At 36.7% G+C, this 26,526-nt stretch overlaps 1 protein-coding gene and 2 long non-coding RNA genes across 3 annotated transcripts in view; 1 reads left to right on the top strand and 2 right to left on the bottom strand.

Moving 5' to 3' along the window:
* LOC145736595 (uncharacterized) overlaps window positions 1–26,526 on the bottom strand; it is a 259,716-nt gene that overhangs the window by 186,999 nt on the left and 46,191 nt on the right. The gene's annotated exons all lie outside the window — the stretch shown is intronic.
* The window catches only part of LOC145736397 (uncharacterized), a 99,128-nt gene that overhangs the window by 68,167 nt on the left and 4,435 nt on the right, over window positions 1–26,526 (top strand). The window lies entirely within an intron of this gene.
* Window positions 1,960–5,490, bottom strand: LOC145736579 (uncharacterized). Its single transcript, XM_081991031.1, has 3 exons — window positions 5,190–5,490; window positions 2,298–2,460; window positions 1,960–2,239 (listed from the first exon to the last, which is right to left on the bottom strand). Exons 1-3 carry the CDS (start codon window positions 5,221–5,223, stop codon window positions 1,960–1,962), a joined length of 477 nt encoding a protein of 158 aa, XP_081847157.1. The 5' UTR covers window positions 5,224–5,490.

The following is a 26,526-nucleotide window of genomic DNA, read 5'->3' as shown; positions in this document are numbered from 1 at the left end:
TATTGTGTTAAAAATAACAATAATGAAAACTGCAATGCTTTTCATTTTGGATGTTAGGCCACGTTTACCCAAGTTTTTAGTTATAGTCATAATCATAAACTAAATTTTTGTTCATTAGAACACATAGTAAACAAGTAACCAGGACGATTTTGTCGAGGATTTTGTTATAGTGTTATAGTTATAGACCAAAATTAAGTTTATGATTATGACTATGACTATGGAGTTGGGTAATCCCTTAATTTAAGTAAAATCAGTAGACTGACCTTAAAACTTGCTTTTTTTATCCACTGTTCTACTCTAATGTAAGCAGTTAAACCCCATTGTACACCATTTCACTCTTCAGCTATGTTGCAATCTTCTTAGTGGGTAATTTGTTCCTCACTTAGGCCAATTTCTTCATAAAAGTTGTGTTTTTTCGTCCACATGGAAAAGTAGTGAAGTATTCAGCATATACAGGATACAGATTTGTGAAATAGGCCCAATTTGTTATGGTGGGTTTATATTCATTTAAGATGTAACACGTAAGATTTATCAAGGATTTATCGCGCAAGATTTATCATTTATGATTTTTAACCCCGTTTATATTCAATGTAAGAATGTAAGAGGTAACCAATCAGAGAAAGACTTAAACACACGTGATATTGACGTATTGGATTGACATCTGACATTCGGATTGGCATAAGATGTTTTGTTTCTTGTGACTTTGTGTTTATTTGAAATATTAGTTCCTAATCGCGAATAACTTTAATTTAATAGAAAAAATAAATTAAAAAAAAAAACGCAATGGAGTCATTTGAAGAAGAAGAAGAGGATACAATAATGGTACTTTTGTTCCTAGCCTGTATAAGTAAGTGGTAAAACAATTATTCAGAGATAATTCGATTTATAAATTGAACTAATTTTACTGAACTGAATATTTTTCCTATAAGAAGTCATTTAGTTTATCGTTAATGGCAGTTTGTGATGCATTTTACAAGTTCATTTATGTGGACATTATAGCACCAGGCTCTCAGCATGATAGTACCTCATTCAGGCAAACAGATTTTGGGAAAGGAATTTTAAATGAGACTTGGCATATTCCTGATGCTCGACCTTTACCAGGAATGACACAAAATTTTCCTTGTTACTTAGTGGCTGACCAAGCTTTTCCATTAAATAATGATATTATGAGGCCCTATCCAGGGGAAAATTTACCAGAATCCAAACGTATTTTCAATTATAGGATATCTAGGGCACGTAGGTGTATTGAAAATACATTTGGCATTCTGGTGCAAAGGTGGAGATGCCTTAGAAAACCTATAATAGGCAATATTGATACCTGTGAACAAATTGTGCAGGCCTGTGTAGCTCTTCACAACTACTTACAAAAAGCAGAAGAAGATTTACCAATATCCCTCAGGAAATATTGCCCTACAGGATTTACTAATTATGTGGAGGAAGATCGAACCTTTCATTATGGGGGTTGGAGAAAAGCAACAGATAAACTGCAAGGGATTAAGAGAGTAGGATCAAACCATCCTAGTCGTAGCGTTCGTGCACTAAGAGATGAATTAACTGGGTACTTCTCCAGTGAACATGGAATGGTACCATGGCAGTATGACAGAATTCTGGAAGGAGCAGTGCCCCAAGGATTTATAGACAATTACACTTTATAAATAACTTTTTAAAAATTAAAAAAAATTAAATTAATAAAATATTTTTAACCTAAATTATACTGTTGTACTAGACTAGAACTAGCTGGAATCCTCACTATCGCTTCTTGTTTCTGCGAGAATAGTCATAAATTGAGCTTTTACTCTCCTCCTCCTCTTCGAATTTCTAATGCCTTCAAGCATTTGCTCTATGGTCTGTGCAAATGATCTGGCTGCCGACTGTTGGCCCACGTTCATTGCTCTGGTTTTTTCGGAGTAATAGACTTTTACAGATTCCAGAACTTGATCCATGGGATCTGGAACCTGTTTAGCCGATAGATTCCTTTTTTTTATTTATATTGGTCATTGGAGTCATTGGACTGACAGTCCTACTGGTTACTTCAGAGGACGTTGACGGTCCAGGTAGCACTGTAGGGGATGCAATTCTTTCTGCAACCAGTTCTGGTTCTGGGGATACCAACTCCGACATAGTGTCCCACACACGATTTTCAGAACTGCCCTGGGTCGGTGACAACAGTTCCGGCTCAGGTGTTGACGTCTGAGAGATGTTTTCGTTATTTGTTGCAACATTTGTTTTTGTGGGGCGCCTGTAAATAATTTGTGTGAATGAAATGAAATTATATTTCTTAGAAACTTGATACATACTTTCTAGACAACATATGCCTGTCTAAAAAGCCCATAAGCTTAAATAAGGGCCAATTTGATTCGGCAAATGCCCCCATTCCAGAGACTGCCTGGTTCTTGAGGCTTCTTTTTTCAGCTCCAAACTTGTTGCGGAGCACCACAAAACGATTTTCACAGCCCTCAGCTATAAGTTAAATGTTTATCTTTAATCTTTCTGAGTAAGTATTTAATGATTATTTGGCGGAGTTAGGGACAAATAAGTTCTACCAGTTCTTGGCCAACGTTTCGATATATTAAACATACCAGGTGTCCAAGAGCACCCTGGACATAGGAGATTAACATGGGAGAACGGTTTTGATTTTTTTGCGCCTGTACGGTTGCTTTGATTGCAAAATCGTGTTAATGAAAGTTGTAGTACCTATCACGGACTAGTTTTCTGTATTTTTTTCAGATCTCTAACTTAAGCCCTTTCGTCGTAAAACACGAACAAAAATGCAAACATTTTAACTTTTTACCTGCACTGTATAAGCGGTTGTCGAGCAACCGTACCAGCAACAATGGCCTGTTTACCCGTTGCCCGACAACCGCCTATACAGTGCAGGCCAAAAGTTTAAATTTTCTAATTTTTGTTCGTGTTTTACGACGAAAGGGCTCAAGTTAGAGATCCGAAAAAAATACAGAAAACTAGTCCGTGATAGGTACTACAACTTTCATTAATACGATTTTTCAATCAAATCAACCGTACAGGCGCAAAAAAATCAAAACCGTTTTCCCATGTTAATCTCCTATGTCCAGGGTGCTCTTGGACACCTGGTATATCTTCATCAGGGCTAAAAGGTATAAAATGTTCTATAAGATGGTGAAACATGTACGGACCAAACGCTTACATCGAACTGTCTTAAAATATGCACATAATTCATATAAGATGTTACAAACATGTAAGTGCACCAATACATAAACATGTATTAAAAAGGTTAAAACAACACATAACACAATGAACTAATTACAAACAAAATTGGGGAATTGTCAAGAAACGTGCGGTCGGGCCCACAGCTAGACTGCAACAGGACGCATAATGATGACCCACTGACCACTGACCCACAAAAAGTTGTTTTTTTGTGTCGGTTGAATATAAACATTTAGCATATTCAGGTGTATGAATGAGTGTAAGCGAGAATTATTAATGTTTATTTCCACAAAGAGTTAGATCGGTCTGTTCATAAAAATGTCAATTAAGTTCGAATAAATGACGTTTCAATTTTGGGTATCAGTTCTAAAATTGACGGCTTTGTCCCTCCACTTGTTTATCCACAGCATTTCAGAAATCACCCGTTTTTTGTAATTCACTGCACTATACAGTATCCTCGGCTGCGAAAAATCAAATGTATGGCCGTTGTTTTGGTAATGACACGCAAGAGTCGTTGTACAGGGTGATTGACTGAATTTTGACCACCCCCTTAACTTCCATAATTTTGATTTTAGCAAAAAACGTTAAATACAAAACTAGTAGATATTTAGGTCTACTTTATTCCTAGCTAAACAGTTATTATACAGGGTGTCCCAAATTCGAGTAACGAATCGAGTATGTTTTTTTAAATACAATGACCAACTTTTTATGCGATATTTGAATTCTACGTCAAATTCTAGACTTAATTGATGTGAAATGTCTATATCGATATTCAACTGTTTCCACAGCGGCGTCCTTGATTGATTGAATTTTGCCAACCCCCTTAACTTCCTTAATTTTCATTTTAGGAAAAAACGTTAAATACAAAACTAATAGATATTTAGGTCTACTCTTTTCTTGGGTAAACAGTTATTATACAGGGTGTCCCAAATTTGAGTAGCAAACCAAACTTATGTTTTTTTAAATACAATGACCAACTTTTTATCCGATATTTGAATTCTACGTCAAATTCTAGACCTACCAGTCAGTAAGAAGGGTATTGTCATTATTTCTAATGACTAATACATACAAGGAACCAAAAAAGGTAACTTGGGCAATGTGTGGGACAACAGCTCATGCATACACATATTAGCGAGGAAGGGAGACAGTGAAGAGTGAAGTTTCTGAGTAAGGTAGAAATCAAATTACTTACCAGTCACATTAGCCATAATCTGGGAAATAGTTCTCCAGGCATTTTTTCTGGCTTCTCGGTTCTTAAAATTAGGGTCCCTTTTGTCAAAAATTACCCTGTATTTTGCGACCAGGGAAATGAGCAATTCATCATCGAATTCCTCCATTGTACGGAACGGAATGGATGGAAAAAGAAGGAAATAAGCTACAAAAGCAAACTACCTACTTAAAAACTAAAAACTAAGGGAATAAACTACCACTACCACTACTACTATTATCTAAATCAAACAATTACCTACAACCTACACAAACGAAACGAATAAATTACAAAAGAACGACTAAATTTAAAAAATGGAAATAGGAGCGTTGGATATAAAAAACGTGGTGAACACAGTGCTGAACTGGCGAAATCACAAAGAGAAATGGCGTCGTTTTGCTTTTGCCCAAAAAAAACGGTAAATCCCTTTATCACCTGAGGGAGAGGGTTGACACTTGACAGTTTGAAAGACTTGCGTAGTACGATTTTCACGTAAGAATCTCTTACTTCTTACATCTTAATTAAAATATAACCAATATTAAAGGTCGCTTCTTACATGTTAGATGGTAAATGATACGTGTTACGTGAGTATAAACGGGATCGCAATATCTAATGTGTTAACCTCACTTTTAATTTATTGCATCTTACGTGATACATGTTAAATGTTACATCTTAAACGAATATAAACCCACAATTACTCGAAACACCCTTAAAAAATGTGAGACTATAGAAATTTGTAGTAATGATGCATCAACATAGTTTATTAAGGTTAGGTATGAAATTACTATTGCAATCTTACCTGAGCCAGCAGGCATTGCATCCATTATGACCATTGAAAGAGAATACTTTTACTTGACTTTGACTAGTGTATAATCTTCACCAATTATTGGATTATTATAATAAAAATACAATCATTATTTTAGCTGCAAAGCAAAATGACAAGTTGGCATTTGACATCACAACAGATTCAAGCAAGATGGCCTTATCAGTGGTTTTTTGTTTCCTCAAGGCGATATGCCGGGTGACGTCAGAGTGGATGCTCGGGTGCACAATATGCACTTAATACCCAAGCAAGGGATTACTGGCGTTGTCTGTGGTTTTGTATTACTATTTAATTCTCTCTCTACATTAAACTAGTCCATCTTCACAGAGTGAAGATCAAAATATCTAAAAATTTAGAGTCATTAAGTATTGGATTTATTGTTTTAAAAAAACATTGCATCAGCACAAATATGTTTTCTTTACAATCATAGTACTTGATAGGTAGATGTTGTCTCATATAAGTGGTTTCTAGAACTAATATTTAAACTCACTACAAACTACCTTATTACTACTATTACACCAAACTAATATATTAAGTGAACACATAAAAGAATCGGGAAGAGATTTCACCAACTTGAAATCCATAGCAAACTGTACTAAATTGTTTGTCAAAATTATACTCTTGAAATCTGTTTGGCACCGTAATATACCTCGTTTAGCCAGGATGACAAATTGTTACAAGGCGAACCTGTATATGACACAACCGGCGGGAAAACTCAAAACTACTTTTGACCAATGTCAACTTACCCTATAATATTTTAAAAGATCAAAGTACAAGCTATACAGCCTGTGGAGAAACAACAAAAAAATGAAACAAGTATATGAGTCATGAAACAACTCGGTTATTTGAAAAAATATGGAAAAAGTGTAACAACGAAAAGTTGTAGGTAATTATAATTCCTACAAGATTGCATTGTAACATATTTGCCCTAAAAGGTCATTTAAGTGAAATATTCCCTAAAAACTGTTTTAAAAAATGAAACAAGTGCGTAACTTGGTTATTTGGAAAAATATCAAAAATGTGTGATAAGGGAAAGTTGTAGGGAATTATATTCTCTACAAGATTGCTTTAGAACACTTTTGCCCTAAAAGGTCATTTAAAGAATATATTTCCTCAAAACTGTTTCAAAAATGAACCGAGTACCTACGGATGACTCGGTTATTTTTAAAAAGATGAAGAAAGTGTAATAAGGGAATGTTATAGGGAATTAAATTCCCTATAAGATTGTGTCAAAGCACTTTTGCCTTAAAAGGTCATTTAATTTTTCCTCAAAACTGTTTCAAAAAATGAAACAAAAACATAACTCGGTTATTTGAAAAAATATGAAAAATGTGTAATAAGGGAAAGTTGTAGGGAATTATAATCCCTACAAGATCTACCCCTGATGGATATATCAACTTTATATCAAAAGGGTTTGGTAGCCAGACATCTGATCAAACAATCATTGAAAACAGTGGCTATTTGGATGTTTTAAAACCAGACATGGTTGTAACGGCGGATAGGGGTTTCAAAAATATTATTGAATGAGAAAGGATGTATTTTAGTTAGACCACCTAGTGTTAGTACTGGTACTAAACTTTCAAAAGAAGAAGTTTTAACTACCAAGCGAATTGCTAGTTTAAAGATACATGTGGAAAGGGTTATTTGGCGGTTAAGAAAATTCAAATTTCAGAAACCTCATACTTGTATACATAGCAAGTCAATTTCTCTTACTGATCCTATATTATGTATAGTCTGTGGATTAGCTAATTTGCAAGATGCACTTATAAATTAAGTTAATTTATTATTTTATTTGTTTAATTGTTTTTCTTATCACTGGTGTAAATGTGTTATTTAGTAAAGATGTAGAGCATATGTAAAGAGCAAGTGTTGAATAGTACCAAAGAGTACCATCAAAAATACTCTATTTTACTGCTCTAACAAAACTTAATTGTTTAAGTAATACATGCTATCAAATAGTATATTTTTTATATTACAATTTATTTAACATAACATGTAAATTTGGTATACCAATTAAATTATTATTTAATAAATTTGTCACTTTGAAACAAAAAATATTTCTGAGCGTGGTTGGACTTTCCAATCCAACCACGCTAAGAAAATCTACGATCGGACCGAACAAGCTCTTTTACGTGAAAGAATCCAAGACACTCGCCGGGACTTGGCACGCAATGACCATAAACTTCTGGATATCAACTTACACCTGGCAAACGAATTACATTGGAGCGACTGGGAAAAAGTGGACCGTTTAACACACGAACGCAGGAGTATAACTGAAGCCATAGGGACAGAGCGTTAAAAAAGAGGTTTGAAGCTCTGACACAACAGAACCTGCAATCGGATTTAGTAGAAGCACCACCTGCAGACAGACAACGTAGAACTGTTATCAATCTTACTCAAAAAGAACTACCTGCTGATGAACAGAGTGTTTTGAGGAAAGGAGGAAATTTTGCGATAGTGCCTGCAAAGCTGCCGTTAGAGGAAATAGTTACAAATGTGGAGAATGGAATGCGGTCGTTGCCAATACATACCGCAGAGCACATAAGAGCAGAAACGTCACGGATTCTGCAGCGAGCAAAGTCCCCAAAAAGCAATCTCACCTTTGCAGAAAGAACAGCTCTTAAAACACTCAATCAAAACAAAGAGATCCTCGTTTTACCTGCTGATAAAGGAAACGCAACACTGATCGTATCAACGACTGACTACGTACGGAAGATCGAAACCCTTCTGGATAACCCAACAGCTCGAATACTTGGTGTATCTCTGACACAGATAGCAAAGTACCTTACAATACTTCTTCACTCAAATATAGGAAATACGGATAGCTTCATAAAAGACTCAGCACATTTTGTGGACAAATTGCATGCCTTAACTTCTCCAGGTAACGTCCTTGTGAGTTTTGATGTTGTTTCTTTATTCACTATGGTACCCATCAAAACGGCTATGGAGCAGGTAGAACGAAATTTTCCACTGGACACCGCCAAATTGTTCAGACATTGCCTAACCACCACTTACTTCCAATGGCAGGGTGAATTCTTCGAACAGAATGATGGTTTAGCAATGGGCAGTCCTGTCAGTCCGGTAATTTCATCTTATTATTCAATTATTTATATTCAATTTACTATGGAGACCGAAAAAGAAGGACGTCTAGCTTTCCTGGATATAATGGTGACAAGGAAACCTAATGGAACACTGGCTCACACGGTGTATCGAAAACCAACACACACGGATCATTATCTCAATAGTGGATCTAATCATCATCCTAGCCAAAAAAGACGAGTTATCAAAACCCTATCGGAGCGGGCAAGAAGGATTTGCGAACTATCGAGTAGTAGAAAAGGAGCTGAAACATCTGGAAAGTTATGTATAACATAAATTAATTCCAAATTTACCAACTATCAAACAAAGGCTAAAAAAGTGTGATTTCTGTCATAGTTAATATTTATGGCAAAAAATAATGTAGTAATGATAGCCCAATATCGAATCCATTAAGAACAAATTGTGAAAATTAGCAACATTGTGCATGTGGTTACCACAGAGTAATGCAGAAACTCAAAAGGGCATTTTCGGTAGTAGTACCGATGTTAAAACGAAAAAGATAAATAAAATTGGCGGCAACGTTTTAAACGCTGTGCCAGTTATAAGATCCTCCAATTAAACTGACTGCTGTCAGAGCTTTCGAGTCACCGATGATCACCTTAAGTAAATGAGCGGCCAGCACGGTCATGATCAACAGCGAGATGAGGGAGATGATATCCTTCGAATTTGAGACACTCCAAAGAGTAAGATGACCTAGTTTTGTACAATTTGTTATGCATATTCAAGAATATGCAATCTTACATATGAAATTTTATTTTAACAGCCTGTGATTATTAGCCCCCCCCCCCCCCTCAATAAGTTTTCTGACTCCTCCCAGGACCCCGCCGTTTGCGGTTAATGTTGTTCCCTCACCGGTCCGTCGTCGGCGGACAGGGAAATTTCCGGCCAATATTGGAAGTAAGTTGTAAATTAAATTGTCTGCAGATCAATTTCAAAAACTGTCAACTTATTATTTATTTGCAGCATCTTATCTCAACGGCTGAGACCTCGCCAAGGGAGAGAGTGAGTGCTTGAAGAGTATACTATACTACTGAAGAGCACACTATATACTAATACTACGTTTACTTACTAAAAATTTCACACTCTCTAATAAAATAATTTATTTTAATAAAGAATATTTTTTAAATTTCCCGATAGAATTTTCGAGTTTTCTTTCGCCAGTTCACCCACCAGGGACATATTACATAATTCCTTTGATGTTGGGGTGATATTTTTGGCTGACTTCGGTTTGCCTTTGGTAGAAAACATGTTGCCGGTTTTCTCTTATCTTATTTAGCTATCTTAGCAAGCATGGCAAATGTCAGTATTTCTCAACAATTGATCTTACGTCTGGTTTCCATCAGATCGAAATGGAAGAAAGTGATATTCAAAAAACCGCGCTCAATACAGAAAATGGGCATTATGAGTTTTTGAGAATGCCCTTCGGGTTAAAAAACGCGCCCGCAACCTTTCAGCAAATCATGGATTCCATACTGCGTGGTATACAAAATGAAAAGTGTCTTGTGTATCTTGACGATATAATTGTATTCTCAACATCTTTGCAAGAACATACAGAAAATCTCAAGCTCGGTTTCCAGAGATTAAGAGACTCCAATTTCAAAATTCAACTTGATAAAAGCGAGTTTTAAAGACGTGAAGATGCTTACTTAGGTCATGAAGTAACACCATCGGGAGTAAAACCAAATCCGGCTAAAATTAAAGCAATAAAGAATTTTCCTATTCCTAAAACAACAAACCAACTAAAAGGTTTCTTAGGACTTTTGGGTTACTATCGGCGTTTTATTAACAATTTCGCGAAATTAACTAAACCACTAACTAAATGTTTAAAGAAGGGTGCTACCATCGAGCACAATAATGAATTCGTAACTTGTTTTGAAACTTGTAAAAATCTATTAATTAATGAACCCATCTTGCAATATCCGAATTTCGAAAAACCCTTTAATTTAACGACGAACGAAAGCAATTTTGCATTAGGTCCCGTCTTATCTCAAGGACCTATCGGACAAGACCTACCGATAGCATACGCGTCAAGAACCCTAAATGAATCAGAATTAAACTATTCACCTATTGAAAAGGAATGTTTGTGTTTAGTTTGGGCAACAAAATATTTTCGTTTTGTCAAAAAATGTAGTAACTCGTCTCAACAAACATATAGAACATATCTCCAACAAAATATTTTCGACCCTACCTTTTTGGCAGGAAATTTAATATTGTTACAGATCACAAACCTTTGCAATGGTTGTTTTCCCTGAAAGATCCGTTATCAAAATTACTCCGCTGGCGTATTAAATTAGACGAATTTGACTATAGCATAGTTTACAAAAAAGGAAAACTTAATACGAATGCAGATGCATTGTCTCGTATTCAGATTCATGTTAAAGAAACAGAAAACCCTGATAAATTTGATGTAGACAAGTTTGTTAACGAGGGGTATGATAACACCGTTGAACCTGACACGAATCGCGTTATGGATCAAGTTTCGATTATTGCACAACCAGATAATGACCCGCTGGAAATGCCTGACGATGATGATAATAATACGATTCACACTACTGCCGAACAAGATCCAATTGTAGGTATACCAATTTCTGAAACAGCTGTAAATTATGGAGCAAATCAAATTATTTTTCATAATGCTTTGCACTCTCCATCCAAATTTACAACCCGCATCTTGAATAAAAGCACAGCATTTATAAAAGATGTTTTAAACCAAGTCATAAATCTGTATGAAATTATCGATGCAATGTTAACAGATATAGAAAATGCAATTACATTTTCACAGTTGAAAATTTAGCATCCAAGCATTATTAAAACTAAAGATCTCTATTTTGAGCTATTAAACGTAACAAAGGTCATTGATAGAAATCGTATGCCACTGGAAGTAACACTGGAAAATACAATATTGTATGAGAAACTTATTAAAGTAGAAAGCTACATTTTTAACAACAAAGCTAACTTTTTACTAAAAATACCAATAACTTGTCCCGAAAAATTATTTTTATTCAGCTCCAATACATGCACAGAGTCTCTTTAAGGTTATTTTGCCAAAAAGTAAATATTCACTAAAAAACAAATTGCACTATTCATATCGTAACACCGAATGCACCAAAATAAAGGACCAGTATTACGTGTGCGACAAAATGAATTTGCAGACCTTGGACGTAAACAGCTCATGTGAGGTACAGCTATTGGAAGCCGAGTCCCATCATCTGTCTACCAGTCGTCAAGTTCAAAATGAACTAAACTAACCGATAGTTAATCAACTAGGATATTCCAGTCAATGGCTAATAGTACTTCCACATATGGAGTCACTACAATTGACTTGTTTCAACCAAGAAGACGATTTGAAATTAATCGGGACGTATGTTGCTAAAATTCCAATGGAGTGTCAAATAGCATTAGGAGGCAAAACGATAAACAACCTTTATTCCACCAATAGCCAGAATCAAATAGTGCTATTGCCTGACATCGCGGTGACATTAAATTAATGTCCAAGTCGAACTTAAGTGCTCATTGATGATATTCGACTCGATGACCTATATAAACTTAAAAGGGGCATTATTGATAATGAACCCAGATTTGTGATTCCCGATAACATAAAAGTCCCAAGTATTTGGACTGTATTCATTTATGTATCACTAATACCAGCGGGGTACTTTATCTTGAAAAAGATACATTTCAGAAGGAAGCACAATCCTAGAAGACAAGGTGAAAGCATCCCTAGGGAATCTCTTCAGGACCAAGATATTCAACTACCCAGTCGGACCGTGTAGCTGAATCTACAGGGGGAGGAGTTATGAGGCCACCTATTCCAGGAATACTGCTAGCGAGCCATTATACTGCTGACTAGGCCTGGGAATCCGCCATAATTCGTTTTCTTTATTTTATTATAATTTGTATTAAGGCAGTCAGAGTCTAGCCTTGTAATTGTTAAGACGTATTTTATTCCTTTAAAGTGGAATTTCTAATTTTAGTAATAAAAGTTAGTTTTTAAAAACGGCTTCGTTCAATCACAAATCTTAAGTCATGGGATTCGCTGATTTAGCTAATTTGGAATAATATCTCAATGAGACTAGACATTGTTCAGTACAGACCGAGTAATGCACAAAATACAAAATGCAATTAAAGCATAATGTTCAAACAAAATAACAATTATAATGTACGGCTCCACATATCGAGTAGTGTATATGTTTTGTTTTTTTTTTGCAAAGCCCAAAGATTTTATTCTTTTATCTGCGGCTAAATTTTTATTGCGCAAATTTCTAAGATTCAAAAACAGATATCAGTATTATAATTTAATATAATATTACAATTTATTTACAAAAAAAGTAGTCCTAGTTAAAGTGCTCTAGTAAGGTGGCAGTGGGAATAAGGTAACGGGATTTTCTGGTTTGTCTTGTTATGCACAGTGGATTTATTATTGTCCAGTTGTTTGGATTATTTTTCCATTTGTTTTGTAGTTGTATAAGTCTGCCTGTTATTTTGGTGATGTTTGTACGTTCGTAGAGAAGTTCGTTGGATGTTCATAGCCTATTTAATGCGAATAACTAAATCCATCGTAGTTAAAACTATAGTTATTGCTGGTTATTTTTCAGGTTCAACAGATAACGTAATCAGGGAATAACCAGAATCGCATTAATGTAATAGTTATTAATGGTCAAAACTGATTACAAAAAAGTTATCCGCATTAAATTGGCTTATATTTTATTTTTTATAGGTGGTCCAAATTGATTGTTGGATAGTTCAAGGTTAGAAAGTACAAAAAAAATAGACTCCGAAGAAGTGTCATATAAACTGTAGCGAAAAAGTGTCTGCGGAGTGCTTATCCTAATGCCACAAACACCATTTGTTATTTTCATTCTTTAACAAAAAAAAGTTACTTAAATGAAATTTTGCATGCATGTTCGCCATTTTAAGGTGGTCATATAAGTGTTTTTCAATTTTTGAAAATAATCTGAACAGATACGGGGCTCGTTCACAAATTTGACAGCTTCAAATTTCTTTAAGCTGTAATTTTAAGGCATTCTGATGTTGCCCATCTGATATTCCATATTTTCTCCTTGTCTGGATATTTCTTTTCATTTTGCATAGTTTTTCAGATACCGTCATTTTGATACGCTAACACATGATGAAAAAAAAATCGTACCAGTCCAAATTATTATTTAAAAATTAAAATAAAAAATCATTTTAAAATAGTAGCACTTTAAAAGCATCCCAAATACTAGTTTTTTTGGTTAGTTAATTAAAATGGAAAAACTGTTTTTTGGGGCACATATTGAGGCACACTTCTCAACCATAGTTTGCATGACACTTTGGTGTTTATTTTTTACTCTCCACTGTTTAAGTATCCTACAATCAATTTGGGCCACTCTGTATTTATTTTGATATTAAGTTTCGGTATAAACCAGGCATAAATACCGCTCGCGCTTTTAAATTAACCAGATAATTTTTTATTCTAGCATGTTACCCATAATTACACTAGTCCTTTAGGACGAGTGAAATTTGCAAAGATGCAACTAAGCCACCAAAAAAATTATTGGTCATTTTAAATCTCTCGTGGTACCCCTTATAATTTCAGATTAATAGAAAAAAGTTACATTTTAAACCGTCAAGGCCCTGTATATTCCAATCTATCAACATTCGTGATGCGGGATTGACCATCATTTCACTTTTTACTCTTTAAATGACACACAAAAAAAATATTTCATATGCAATTCTTCAAATTGTATCATATAATCTAGAGACATCTGGTGACTTAGAACGCCACAAAAAGGGCCGTCTTTTTGAATGCTATATCTATATTTATATTTAATAAAAAAATCATTTCAAATTTAAACCGGAAATTATTAGTAGGTATTGCCAAAAATTTTATAATAAATATACAGGGAACACTAAAAAATAATCCTTTTTTCTGCAAACTACTGCAACTGATGATATAAAACATACAAAAAGAAATTAAAAATATTATACTGTATGAAGTCACGATTTTTTAGGTCACCCTGTCACACTTAAATATACCAGGTGTCCAAGAGCACCCTGGACATAGGAGATTAATATGGGAAAACGGTTTTGATTTTTTAAAATTTTTGATTGAAAAATCGTATTAATGAAAGTTGTAGTACCTATCACGGACTAGTTTTCTGTATTTTTTTTAGATCTCTAACTTGAGCCCTTTCGTCGTAAAACACGAACAAAAATGAGAAAATTGAAACTTTTGACCTTGTAATGGCCCAAAAATGCCTTCTTCCAATTTTGGGTCTTACAAGCTTATTTTTGGGGTTCGAAGGGCAAGCGCTATACCCTAAATGACACATCCACCAATCTTGGATCAAACATTTAATCAGTTTCCAAAAACATAGATAATTACTCAGCTAGGTACGGTTCGGTACCAAAGACTTAGGTCTAGTTAGCAATTCTGGCTTAAACGTACCTTCTAGACATGTTGAGTTGAGTTGAAGTGTCAGGCTTTAGGTCAAGCGGCTACGTGGTTTCTTTACGAGAATTTTGAAGGGTTTTCCAAACACCTTAGTTTCACAAATCTTGCACACTGAAGAATTTTGGTAGATCTTATTTTGCACTACTGAACATGACTAGAACTTGACCCCATTAGGTCTTTTTTGGACTTTAACAGACTTTTCACACTTGTCTTCGACTTGACGACGTTTCAGTTTTGACTGCCCGTTTGCCAAAATGGTGTGAATATTTATACTAATTTACATCATTCTGTGAGCAGGAATGCGACAGGTCAAAAGGTGGAATTTCAAAAACATGTCGCCGAGTGCAATAAATAATATTAATTTTTTCCCTGCAGCTGCAGGCAATAAATCATTTTTGCTTGGGGTCAAAAAGGTGAGAATTTGTGGCGACAGTATGACTTGGAAAAATTCCTTTCCTTATAAACACCTACTAATAGAAATATATCCCCGCTTCTGGATTAACGACGCTGCCAAAACTAAATCTCTTAGAGGTTTGGCTTAGGATTTGAAGTCAGATTTTTCTTTCAAACTAGTCTTTCATTTAAGTGTTTTGTCTAGTAGTGTTCAGATGTGCCTCAAACTAATTCCGTAAGTTTTAATTTAATTTTGATTACAATTTTGACTTTGAAAAATAAACAAAAAGAAAATTGCTATTATTTTCCCGGGGCATCACATCCCACCCATCCCTGTAGGACAAAGCAAATATAAAATATATTTAAAATATATTTGCTTTGTAACAGTGCAACGTTTGAACTACTCCGAATAATATGTTCAGCGTAAATCCGAGTCATTCACATCGCACTTGACCTAAGGCAATGTATGAAAACCTTGTCGAATAAGTAAATCTGTCCAGAAGGTCTAACAACAATCGCTTACGCGTGCCAGTCACAATGAAATATTTTTAAGTCTACTATGCACGTATAAATCCTATCCTACGATTACTCAATAAAATCTAGTAACAATAAAATAATGTTCCATGATTACTCTCATAAACAATTGAAAAGGTAAATAAATATGCGGCACTCAAAACGAAAAAAAAAAAAATAAAGAAATAGAACAAAATTAAAAATTAACAATAAACTAACGTACCGACTTTAATTACCAACCGGTCACTCTCGGGATGTTCCTGGCTGGTTTGGATCATGGGCCCGTCGTATGTGTACCCCCGTTTGGCTTCCAGGCAAAAGGTCTGCCTCCAAAACTGGGTAGGGTCGGCTAGCGATTGGCCTAAGAACTCGCGCTCGCCTTGTTCGGGCAACTGGAACCTGTTCATAGAATTTTTTATATTAGTGATCATATCTCAGCCGCGAAGGTGGCTGTATGTCTCTAGTTCATGTTCGGCCTACATTGACTGGGGTGGCTTCCCAATCTTCCTGACTAGTATCTAAGCCGGTTTCATACGTGGAAACATCACTTCCATCGTCACTTATTTCAATAATGGTATCAGTATCAGTGTCCTCATCAGTATCACTTTCATCTTGTTGCACCCTTCTGGATCTTCTTATCATCTCCATATAGTAAAAACTCATCCACTTCATCCTGGACCTTCTCGTTGTCTACAATTGGATCCTTGGTTGAGTCTGGTTCATTTTTGTTCTCTTCTTCACAATCCTATGTATTCTTATAGGGCTTTAGGCGTTCTGCATGTATCATGTGCTCAGTTCGTCCAGAAAGTTCTTTTATTTTAAATGTAACAGGACCCTTCTTTTCTATTATGCGGAAAGGCCCTTTCCATTTTGGTTGAAGTTCATGGGAAATTTGCATTTTCTTTAACATTTCACTGGCATAATTTTCGTCCAAGTCGTATCGTAGTACGTGATCATTAATCGTTAAATGAATTGGTAGTTCCATATCTCGTCCAAACATAAGAAAGAATGGACTTTCTTTGGTAGCTTCATGAGGTTGATTCCTATAAGCCATCAACGCATAAGGCAGAATCTCATCCCAGTTTTCCATGAAATTACTAACGAAATGACTGATAGTAGTCTTCAACGTTCTATGAAATCGTTCCAAAATTCCATTGGTTGCTGGATGATAAGGGGTTGTGCGTAGTTTGTGAATTCCAAGTTCTTTGCAGATGTTAGTAAAGAGGTGGCCTATAAATTGCTTTCCACAGTCCGTCAATAGTTCCCTGGGAGCTCCATGTCTTGTTATGATATTTTCAACAAAGGCTCTCGCGACAGTTTCAGCTTTTATATCAGGTACTGGTATGCACTCTGGGTATCTAGTCAAAAAGTCAACGCAAGTGAGAATGTATCTGTTTTCTTGGCGTGTTCGATTTAGAGGTCCCACTAGGTCCAAAGATATTCTTCCCGAAACGTGCGTCGGAATGGGTGTTTTTTGAAGTTCAGGAGGTCCTTGAGGGTTGGTTTTTTGAATTTGGCAGGACGGACAGGATTCGACAAATCTTTGTATATCTTTTCGCATGTTTTTCCAGTAAAAATCACGTTCTAACATTTCCTTCGTCTTCTTTTGTCCTGGGTGAGCTGCACACAGCGGCATATGGTATATTTTCAATAAATCGTTGATTATGCATTTTGGCGCAACGATTGGATCTTTCCGTTGGTTTGAATTATGTCGTTTTCGCAGAAGTCTCTATTCATCTATTGTTATATAGTCTGTATCCTCGTCCAACGTACTGTTATTTATTAAGCAGTTGAGTTCATGATCCTCGGTTTGCAAGCGAATAAGATCCTCTTTATTCCAATGTACATCATAAATCGGTGTGAGTTCATTTTCATGTAATCTGCGGCGGATCATCTGTTCTTAGTCTTGTAAGGCTATCTACATTTGCATTCATTTTTCCTGGTCTATATTGAACGGTAAAACTGTATTCCATTAGGAACATACTCCATTTGGCCAGTCTGGAACTTGGATCCTTAATATTTAATAAATATTTCAGTGGCCGATGGTCCGTCATAATGGTAAAATGAGTTCCTGTTAAGTAGATTCGGTACTCCTTAACAGCGTACACTATAGCCAGGCATTCTTTTTCAATTGTCGAATACCGCTGCTCAGCAGTATTTAGCGTAAGGCTGGCGTAACATACAGGATGTTCGATTCCATCATATTTTTGCGTCAAAATGGCGGCGATTGCAGTTGCACTTGCGTTTGTGTTCAAAATAAATTCTCGATTCATATCTGGGTACTTTAGAATAGGCGGCTTAATCAAAGCTTGTTTCAGGGTATCAAATGCGATTTGGTGGTTCTGTGTCCAAAGCCATTTTTCATTTTTTTTGGTCAACTGAGTCAGTGGGTGACTAACCTTGGCAAAATTTGGAACAAACTTGCGATAAAATCCACATAGTCCAAGAAAAGCACGTACCTCTTTAACTGTCCTTGGCACAGGATAGTTTTCAATAATTTGAGTTTTCTCAGGCTGAGTAGTGTACCCTCCGGCTTTTATAATGTGTCCCAAGTATTCGGCTTCCCGTTGTAAAAATTTACATTTAGTTGGTTTAAATTTTAAATTGCTCTCCCGCATTTTTTCGAATATATGACGTAGACGCTCTAAATGTACGTCAATATTGGCTGGACTAAATACAATGATGTCATCCAAATATACGAGGCACTCATTGTAAGTAAGATTCGCAAATATATGGTTCATCAAGCGACTCCACGTAGCAGGTGCGTTTTTCAATCCCATGGCCATTCTAGTAAACTCATAGTGATTCTCTGGAGTGGAAAATGCACTTTTTTCTCTATCTTCAGGGTGTAAGGGTACTTGAATATATCCAGATGCTAAATCCATGGTACTAAACAATTCCGCATTAGCCAATTTGTCAATAGTTTCTTGAATGTTAGGCAGGGGAAAGAAATCTGTTTTTGTAATTGCATTGAGTTCACGATAGTCTATACAAAGCCTATATTGCACCTCTTCACCTGGATGTCTTCGCTTTTCAATCAATATGGCAGGGAAACTCCACGGAGACTGACTTTCTACAATAATTCCGTCATCCAATAATTTTTGAATTTCCTTTCTCAATATTGGTTGTCGATGATACGGAACTCGGTAAGGCCTCTTTATTATCGGCGGTACGTTTTCAGTGATGATACGGTGTGTCACTTTTGTCGTACAAGTCAACTTTTGGTCAGGAGAATGGAAAGTATCTATAAATTCTACAACCAATCTTTTTAGTTTGGCTTCGTCGTCGCTGTTGACGTCCTCCAGGTTCAATTGCTTTAATATTACTTGGGTACTTTCTAAATTTACTTTTCTAATAGCTTGCTCTTGTACATCAGGCTTATTCTCAATATCCACTTCAAAGGCGTCTGCTATCCTTTGTCTTCGCTGTACCAGCATATCTTTATCTGATACATTCATGAGCCTCACAGGCACCTTGTCCCCTTTTTTACAGAGACTTCTCGCAACTAGTAATCCCTGCTGAGAATCGTCACATGGCTCTATGACAACATGCTTAGTCGTAACTCTTGAAGAATCAGCTATACTAGCTAAACAAATCACCTCACTTCTTGGAGGTATAATTAAATCTTCCTCTAATAAAATTTTCCACGATTTTCCCTCATTTTCCACATAATGCGTCTCATCTAAAAATTCTGCCCGGACTTCGGAGCCTTCCATTTCGGCAGCTCGTGAATCCATTTTAAAATCACCGGAACATACAAGTTTGCCCTCAGAACATCCATGCTTTTCTGAGTTTGATTTTTCCATTGCTTCCAAACGACTACCAATCGTTTGAAGGCCCACATCCCTCGTTGTTGGTAGCAACAATGAATGATCGTTAGAGATAGCAGTTTGTGAATGCGTCTGATTCTGTACTGGTGGTCCATTTAAAGTCCTATATAAACTCCCCAAATTCTCTTCATATAGAGGTAGTTTTTCTCCTAGGAGTACCATTTCTCCTCTTCCCCAATCAATAGTTGCACCATGTTTATGCAAAAAATCGAGACCCAATATTAAATCTGTTTGAAAACTCTCAGATTCGAGTACTTTGAACTCATGTTCCACAATTCTTCTTGGCCCAATGCCTACACGCAAATACGTGCTTCCTAAAATGGGAATACTATTTCCCTGAATATCCACTAAGTTAATTCCACTATTTTGTAACGTAACCCCTGAGCAACTGAGGGTTTAACTAGGGATAAAACAGCTCCAGAATCTATCAGCGCCCAATATAACTTTTCAGCTATTGTTACCTTAGCAACATTGCAGGGCCTGGAGATTCTTTTCCACTCGCAAATGTTTATCCCTACACTAACACTTTCACTTATTCCCACGTTGCCTCCATGGCAGCCGGGCTTCGGGGCTGGAAAGCGGCTGCGTCGGAGTTTAAATTTAAAGACCCAATTTCGGCGGTGCATTCCCTAGCAAAATGTCCTGGTTGGTTACATCTAAAGCAGGTTCGTTGTTGCTGATTGCTAGTGGTTGTATTTCTGGCCCTTACAGAAGTATTTCTATTTTGGTTATTGTAAACTTGAGTTGCTCGTCTAGTATCAGGACAGTCTCGTTGGTAGTGCCCTGGTTTGTTACACTTAAAGCATAAGTTATTTCTCGTTCGAACCTGACGGAGATTTCGGGAATTTGCATTTCGGCAGTAGTTGTCCGTGTGTCCTGGCTTCTTGCAAATATTACAATAATAATTTTTAGGCTGTACGTTTTGTTGGTTCAATTTAACGGCTCGACACTCTCGGCTGGTGGATGAATGAATTAGATTCTCTATACTTGCCTCTTGCTCGGCACCCTCTAACGCTGCTGTCAAGTTGCCTGGGTTTTTACTAAGTACCCGTTGTTTTAAGGGATGCACTAAGCCCAATACAAATTGTGTGGAGATGTCCTTTTCCAGTTTGCGTCGGTCAGCGGCGTCATCCGTAGCATCTCCAGTCAACTCCAGGGTTTTATTAGCAAGCAGCTTCAGACGGGTGAGATATTGACGACAGGTTTCTCCTATGCGTTGGCGGCACTCAATGAAGTTTTTAATGGCGGATCCTTTCACACAAGGGCGGCTAAACTGCGTTCGTAATTCCTGCTTAAGCTTAGCCCAATCTGCGGTAGTTTGCAGTTCAGGTTCCGAATCAATAAATTGTTTGGCTTTACCACGTAACTTAAGCCTGACAATGCAAGTTTTCTGTCGGTCACTCCAATTAGCTAAAATACCTGTTTCTTCAATAATCGACATAAAGTCTCCAATTGAGCTTTGTCCGTCGTATGTTGGTACTATATCTAAGCACATAACTGCTCCATTATTAACCACGGGGTTAGTCGGCTGCTGGTCATCTCGGTTGGCTTGTTGTTCTGCTCCTCTACCTCTTCTCTCCATGTTTAGGGATAGCTTTTGGATTTTTTTTTTATCTTTAGTACCAAAGACTTAGGTCTAGTTAGCAATTCTGGCTTAAACGTACCTTCTGGACATGTTGAGTTGAGTTGAAGTGTCAGGCTTTAGGTCAAGCGGCTACGTGGTTTCTTTACGAGAATTTTGAAGGGTTTTCCAAACACCTTAGTATCACAAATCTTGCACACTGAAGAATTTTGGTAGAACTTATTTTGCACTACTGAACATGACTAGAACTTGACCCCATTAGGTCTTTTTTGGACTTTAACCGACTTTTCACTCTTGTCTTCGACTTGACGACGTTTCAGTTTTGACTGCCCGTTTCTGACTCCCCGTTTGCCAAAATGGTGTGAGTATTTATACTACGAAATTTACATCATTCTGTGAGCAGGAATGCGACAGGTCAAAAGGTGGAATTTCAAAAACATGTCGCCGAGTGCAATAAATAATATTAATTTTTTCCCTGCAGCTGCAGGCAATAAATCATTTTTGCTTGGGGTCAAAAAGGTGAGAATTTGTGGCGACAGTATGACTTGGAAAAATTCCTTTCCTTATAATCATCTACTAATAGAAATATATCCCCGCTTCTGGATTAACGACGCTGCCAAAATTAAATCTCTTAGAGGTTTGGCTTAGGATTTGAAGTCAGATTTTTCTTTCAAACTAGTCTTTCATTTAAGTGTTGTGTCTAGTAGTGTTCAGATGTGCCTCAAACTAATTCCGTAAGTTTTAGTTTAATTTTGATTACAATTTTGACTTTGAAAAATAAACAAAAAGAAAATTGCTATTATTTTCCCGGGGCATCACAACCTGCACTGTATGGGCGGTTGTCGAGCAACGGGTAAACAGGTCATTGTTGCTGGTACAACAATACAGTGCACGTAAAAAGTTAAAATGTTCGCATTTTTATTCGTGTTTTACGACAAAACGGCTCAAGTTAGAGATCTGAAAAAAATCCAGAAAACTAGTCCGTGATAGGTACTACAACTTTCATTAATACGATTTTTCAATCAAATCAACCGTACAGGCGCAAAAAAATCAAAACCGTTTTCCCATGTTAATCTCCTATGTCCAGGGTGCTCTTGGACACCTGGTATATTCCGGAAATAGCCCTTTCGGTATAATGTAGGTTCTGTTGAAACGAAATTTTTTATTATACGGTTTTCCAGATATCTTGCAATCTCAAGTTATAAAGATCACCATGTACAGGGTGATTGATTGAATTTTGACCACCCCCTTAACTTTCTTAATTTTGGGTTTAGCAAAAAACGTTAAATACAAAACCAGTAGATATTTAGGTCTACTTTATTTTTAGATGAACAGTTATTATACAGGGTGTCCCAAATTTGAGTAATAAACCAAACTTATGTTTTTTTAAATACGATGACCAACTTTTTATCCGATATTTGAATTCTACGTCAAATTCTAGGCCTAATTGATGTAAAATGTCTGTATCGATATTCAACTGTTTCCGCAGCAGCATCGTTGATTGGTTGAATTTTAACCACACCCTTAACTTCCGTATTTTTGATTTTAGTAAAAAAACTAGTTGTAGCAACAGTTATAGATATTTGGGTCTACTTTTACTCTTATATAAACAGTTATTATACAGGCTGCCCCAAATTTGAGTAACTAAATTAAACTTTAATCACATAGTCGAGGAAACATTGTTAAAGTAACAGATGCTGCGGAAACAGTTGAATATAGATACAGACATTTTACATCAATTCCTAAAATTTGACGTAGAATGCAAATATCGGATAAAAAGTTGGTCATTGTGTTTAAAAAAACATAAGTTTGGTTCGTTACTAAAATTTGGGACACCCTGTATAATAACTGTTTATCTAAGAATAAAGTAGACCTAAATATCTTCTAGTTTTGTATTTAACGTTTTTTGCTAAAATCAAAATTAAAGAAGTTAAGGGGATGGTCAAAATTCCACCAATCAACGGCGCTGCTGTGGAAACAGTTGAATATCGATACAAACATTTTACATCAATTAGGCCTAGAATTTGACGTAGAATTCAAATATCGGATAAAAAGTTGGTCATAGTATTTAAAAAAACATAAGTTTGGTTTATTACTCAAATTTGGGACACCCTGTATAATAACTGCTTATCTAAAAATAAAGTAGACCTAAATATCTACTGGTTTTGTATTTAACGTTTTTTGCTAAAATCAAAATTAAGAAAGTTAAGGGGGTGGTCAAAATTCAATCAATCACCCTGTACAGCAAACTTAAACCGCGTATTCTACGTCTAAAAGTTACTATAGTTTGCTATATAAAGTATATTCCAAAAATGCTTCGTTAAAGAAATACAGTGTTGTAATTTTCTTGTAGTTTTAGCCCCCCAAATGGTGCCAATCATGTTTTTTTCTTAAAAATTCAAAATTCTGATTTGATTTAGAAATTTTTTTGTGTCATTTATTGCTTCCGTATCTGTAACCGTTCTCAAGCAGATTTTTTACAATTTTTATTTTCAGAAAAAAAACATCTGAATTTTATAACGCAAATTGGTAGAGAAATTGGAGTGGTTTTTCTGATAAATTTGTAACTAACTTGTAACTGTGATAGGAACGGAAAAAATTAAAGAGGAAAAAAGTTTCTTAACTAAATATTTGTGGAAGAAAAAAGGGGACCCAAACTCCAAAGAAAGAACACTCTGTAAAGTTTTGCAAAATGTTGGCTTATCCAAAGATGGCATGACACAATATATATAGTCCAAATTTGAGTCTAATGTCTCAAAAACTCTAAGCAATAAAACTAAAAAAAAATAAAACTTTGACACCCTGTATTTCTTTAACGAAGCATCTTTGGAATATAGTTTATTTAGCAAACTATAGTTACTTTTAGACGTAGCATACGTGGTTTAAGTTTGCGTATTAAAACTTAAAATACCCTGTATAAGTTTAAAAATCTATGTTATAAAACACCTAAAACGCGGTTAGGAAGATAAGCTTTAAATCTAAACCTGTAAAATATGTGTACTTAACATGTTTTGTTTTATTACCGGTGTCAACATTTCTTAAGTAGTATAAATTGTTAGCTTAGAAAAATGAAATACAGTGCATATAGACTGTTGACTATCTTTTTGGATATCTATCCTATATGTAGTGTATGTAAGAATTGAGGGAAGAATAAAAACAAATTTCCCCGTACTAAACCAATTTAATGATTCTTATTCCAATATACCACTCTCTCTGCTGGTGAATATCAGAATGCCCTCCACTTTTCTTAAATCCCTTAACTAAACACCCTAAGAGCACCCGTCTCACAAGTATCTTATTACATACGCCTATCTCTTATCTGTTAACACTTAAAATAACTTAGCCTAGCAAATTCCCAAAGACGTCCTTTTACACCAATAAATATGTCGCCATCCAAGAGTGGTTGATAAAAGACGCCCTCAAGTATCACGAGCCCGTGTGAAGTTCTCACGATGAGCTCGCCACCTTGATATTGTCACGTTTAGGGGCGCGTAGTGAGGGATGGTAGAGAAACAACCTAGGTCACAGGCAAGCCTCGTTTATTATAAAACAATGTAAACTATACACTTAAGAGGGGTTATTCTTACCCCCAGAATAAAAGGGCCAACACGGCCGTAACTGTCGTAGAGCGCATGTGAGTTCGGGAGAGACGAGTGGGGGTTTTAGTCCTTCAGCTACACCGTAAAGGGGCACGCAAAGGTGTTCTTGTACGATGTGACCAAAAGACCAAGTGAACAACTGACAGGGTTAAGGGTTCTAACGGTCACTTCAAGTTGCGAGAGAACCCTTCTCTTATCAGCCTGGGATCCTAAGAGGGTAGCGAGCCGTCCCACCACTTCAAGTTAGAGACTGCTGCTCGCCGACCGACCTGGAGACCAGTGATTTTCGATGGCCAGCCTTGCTGAATAAATACTCGTCGATTGACCCAGATTCCTACTAGACTTGCTGACATACGCGATTATTCGGTGTATAGTACGATAGGTATGTAAATGTTGGAATCTGCGACATCTCCCTCCCCCAAAAAGTGTTCGCCCCGAACACTACTTACCCTAGTTTTATGTTGTAACGCCTTATTCTATCAGGAGGTGTGGCCACTGCCTTTATTTGCAAAATAATATAACCTAAATTGTACGCTCACAGATTCTTATATATGACGCTCCATTGTTCCTGGACAAGCGGCTTGGTGTTGAGGTAGGCCCGGGTTGGACTTCGTTTGACTGGTACCCGAGCACCTGTTACTCAGTTCGCAGGTGGTGGTACCCTGCCATCTTACGGTTCGCTGGCACATTTGCATGAAGTTATCAGCTAAGTCCGGGTAGTTTGCTGTGTCGTTCCTCGGAGAGTCCTTGTTTATGCTGCTAGAGGCGCTTGTGGTTTAGTGTGGTTTGTTGTCTGCCTGCAGGAATGAATGTTTGTCAAAGCGTATTTCGTTAAGTTTAAACAATAATATATACAACCAAAATATGATTTCCCTTTATGCTTTCTCTTTATACCATATTTGTAATAGGGGCCCTGGCTGACCTGCGCCAGTTATTGTTCTTCCACCACGTTTTCCTCATCTGAGCTAACTTCTGACGCGTCCCCAAGCGTCCATTCATCGTAAAACGGCAAGATTCTCCCTATGTGTACCACGTCTGTGTTTTCTTCCCTTTCTCTTGTTTCACCTCGTAATTCAACTCACTAAGTTTTTTCGTGATCTTATAGGGCCCAAACCACCGTAGTAGCAATTTCTCACTTTTACCCACTTTTCTAATTGGGATGAAAATTTTGACCCTGTCACCTACTTCAAATTCCCCTTCTCTGTGTTTGCCGTCATAAATGCCCTTGTCTTTGTCCTGTTTCTTGTGGATATTATCTACTGCCGTTGCCCTTAGAAGTAGTGCCTTTTCTCTCAATTCATGGGAGTTTAAGTCATCATTACTGTCCAGTAGAGATGCGTCTAGCGGCAGTGTGCGGTCTCTAGCAAACACCAGTTGAAAAGGACTGAACTGCGTTGTTTCTTGTTTTGCTGTGTTATAAGCAAAGGTGACGAAAGGCAAGTATGAGCACCAGTCTGTTTGATCAGAGCTGCAGTAGAGTGACAACATGTCAGCCAGTGTTTTGTTCAGCCGTTCTGTAAGGCCGTTGCAGGATGGATGGTAGGCAGTTGTAAAGGTACTCCTCATCCCCATGATTTGCTGCAACTCCTGTACTATTTCCGACTGAAAAACTTTTCCCCTATCACTGAGGATGCTCCGTGGGACCCCGTGAATCAGTATTACTTTTTCTAGCAGAAATTTTGCCACGGGACCTGCTTTTCCATTGGGTAGGGCAGCTGTAATGGCATATCTGCTTGCATAGTCCGTTACTACTATAATGGTGGTTTTTCCCTGGCTGCTTTTCCTGAATGGCCCCAGTAAGTCTATGCCTATTTGATCAAAAACCCGACCAACTTTTATGGGTTGAAGAAACCCTAGTGGT

The sequence above is a fragment of the Ips typographus genome, linkage group LG12, assembly GCF_016097725.1.
Source record: "Ips typographus isolate SLU linkage group LG12, UJ_Ityp_2.0, whole genome shotgun sequence".
NCBI lineage: Eukaryota > Metazoa > Arthropoda > Insecta > Coleoptera > Curculionidae > Ips > Ips typographus.
The sequence above is the reverse complement of the archived record's forward strand: the minus strand, read 5'-3'. Positions and strand labels throughout refer to the sequence as shown.

Excerpts from the sequence above, each read along its gene's own strand:
- LOC145736579 (XM_081991031.1), bottom strand. The coding sequence starts at position 5,223 with ATGGTCATAATGGATGCAATGCCTGCTGGCTCAG. Across the intron at positions 2,461-5,189 it reads TGCAATGCCTGCTGGCTCAG|CTGAGGGCTGTGAAAATCGT; the intron begins GTAAGATTGCAA and ends TTTAACTTATAG. Across the intron at positions 2,240-2,297 it reads AGGCATATGTTGTCTAGAAA|GCGCCCCACAAAAACAAATG; the intron begins GTATGTATCAAG and ends AATTATTTACAG.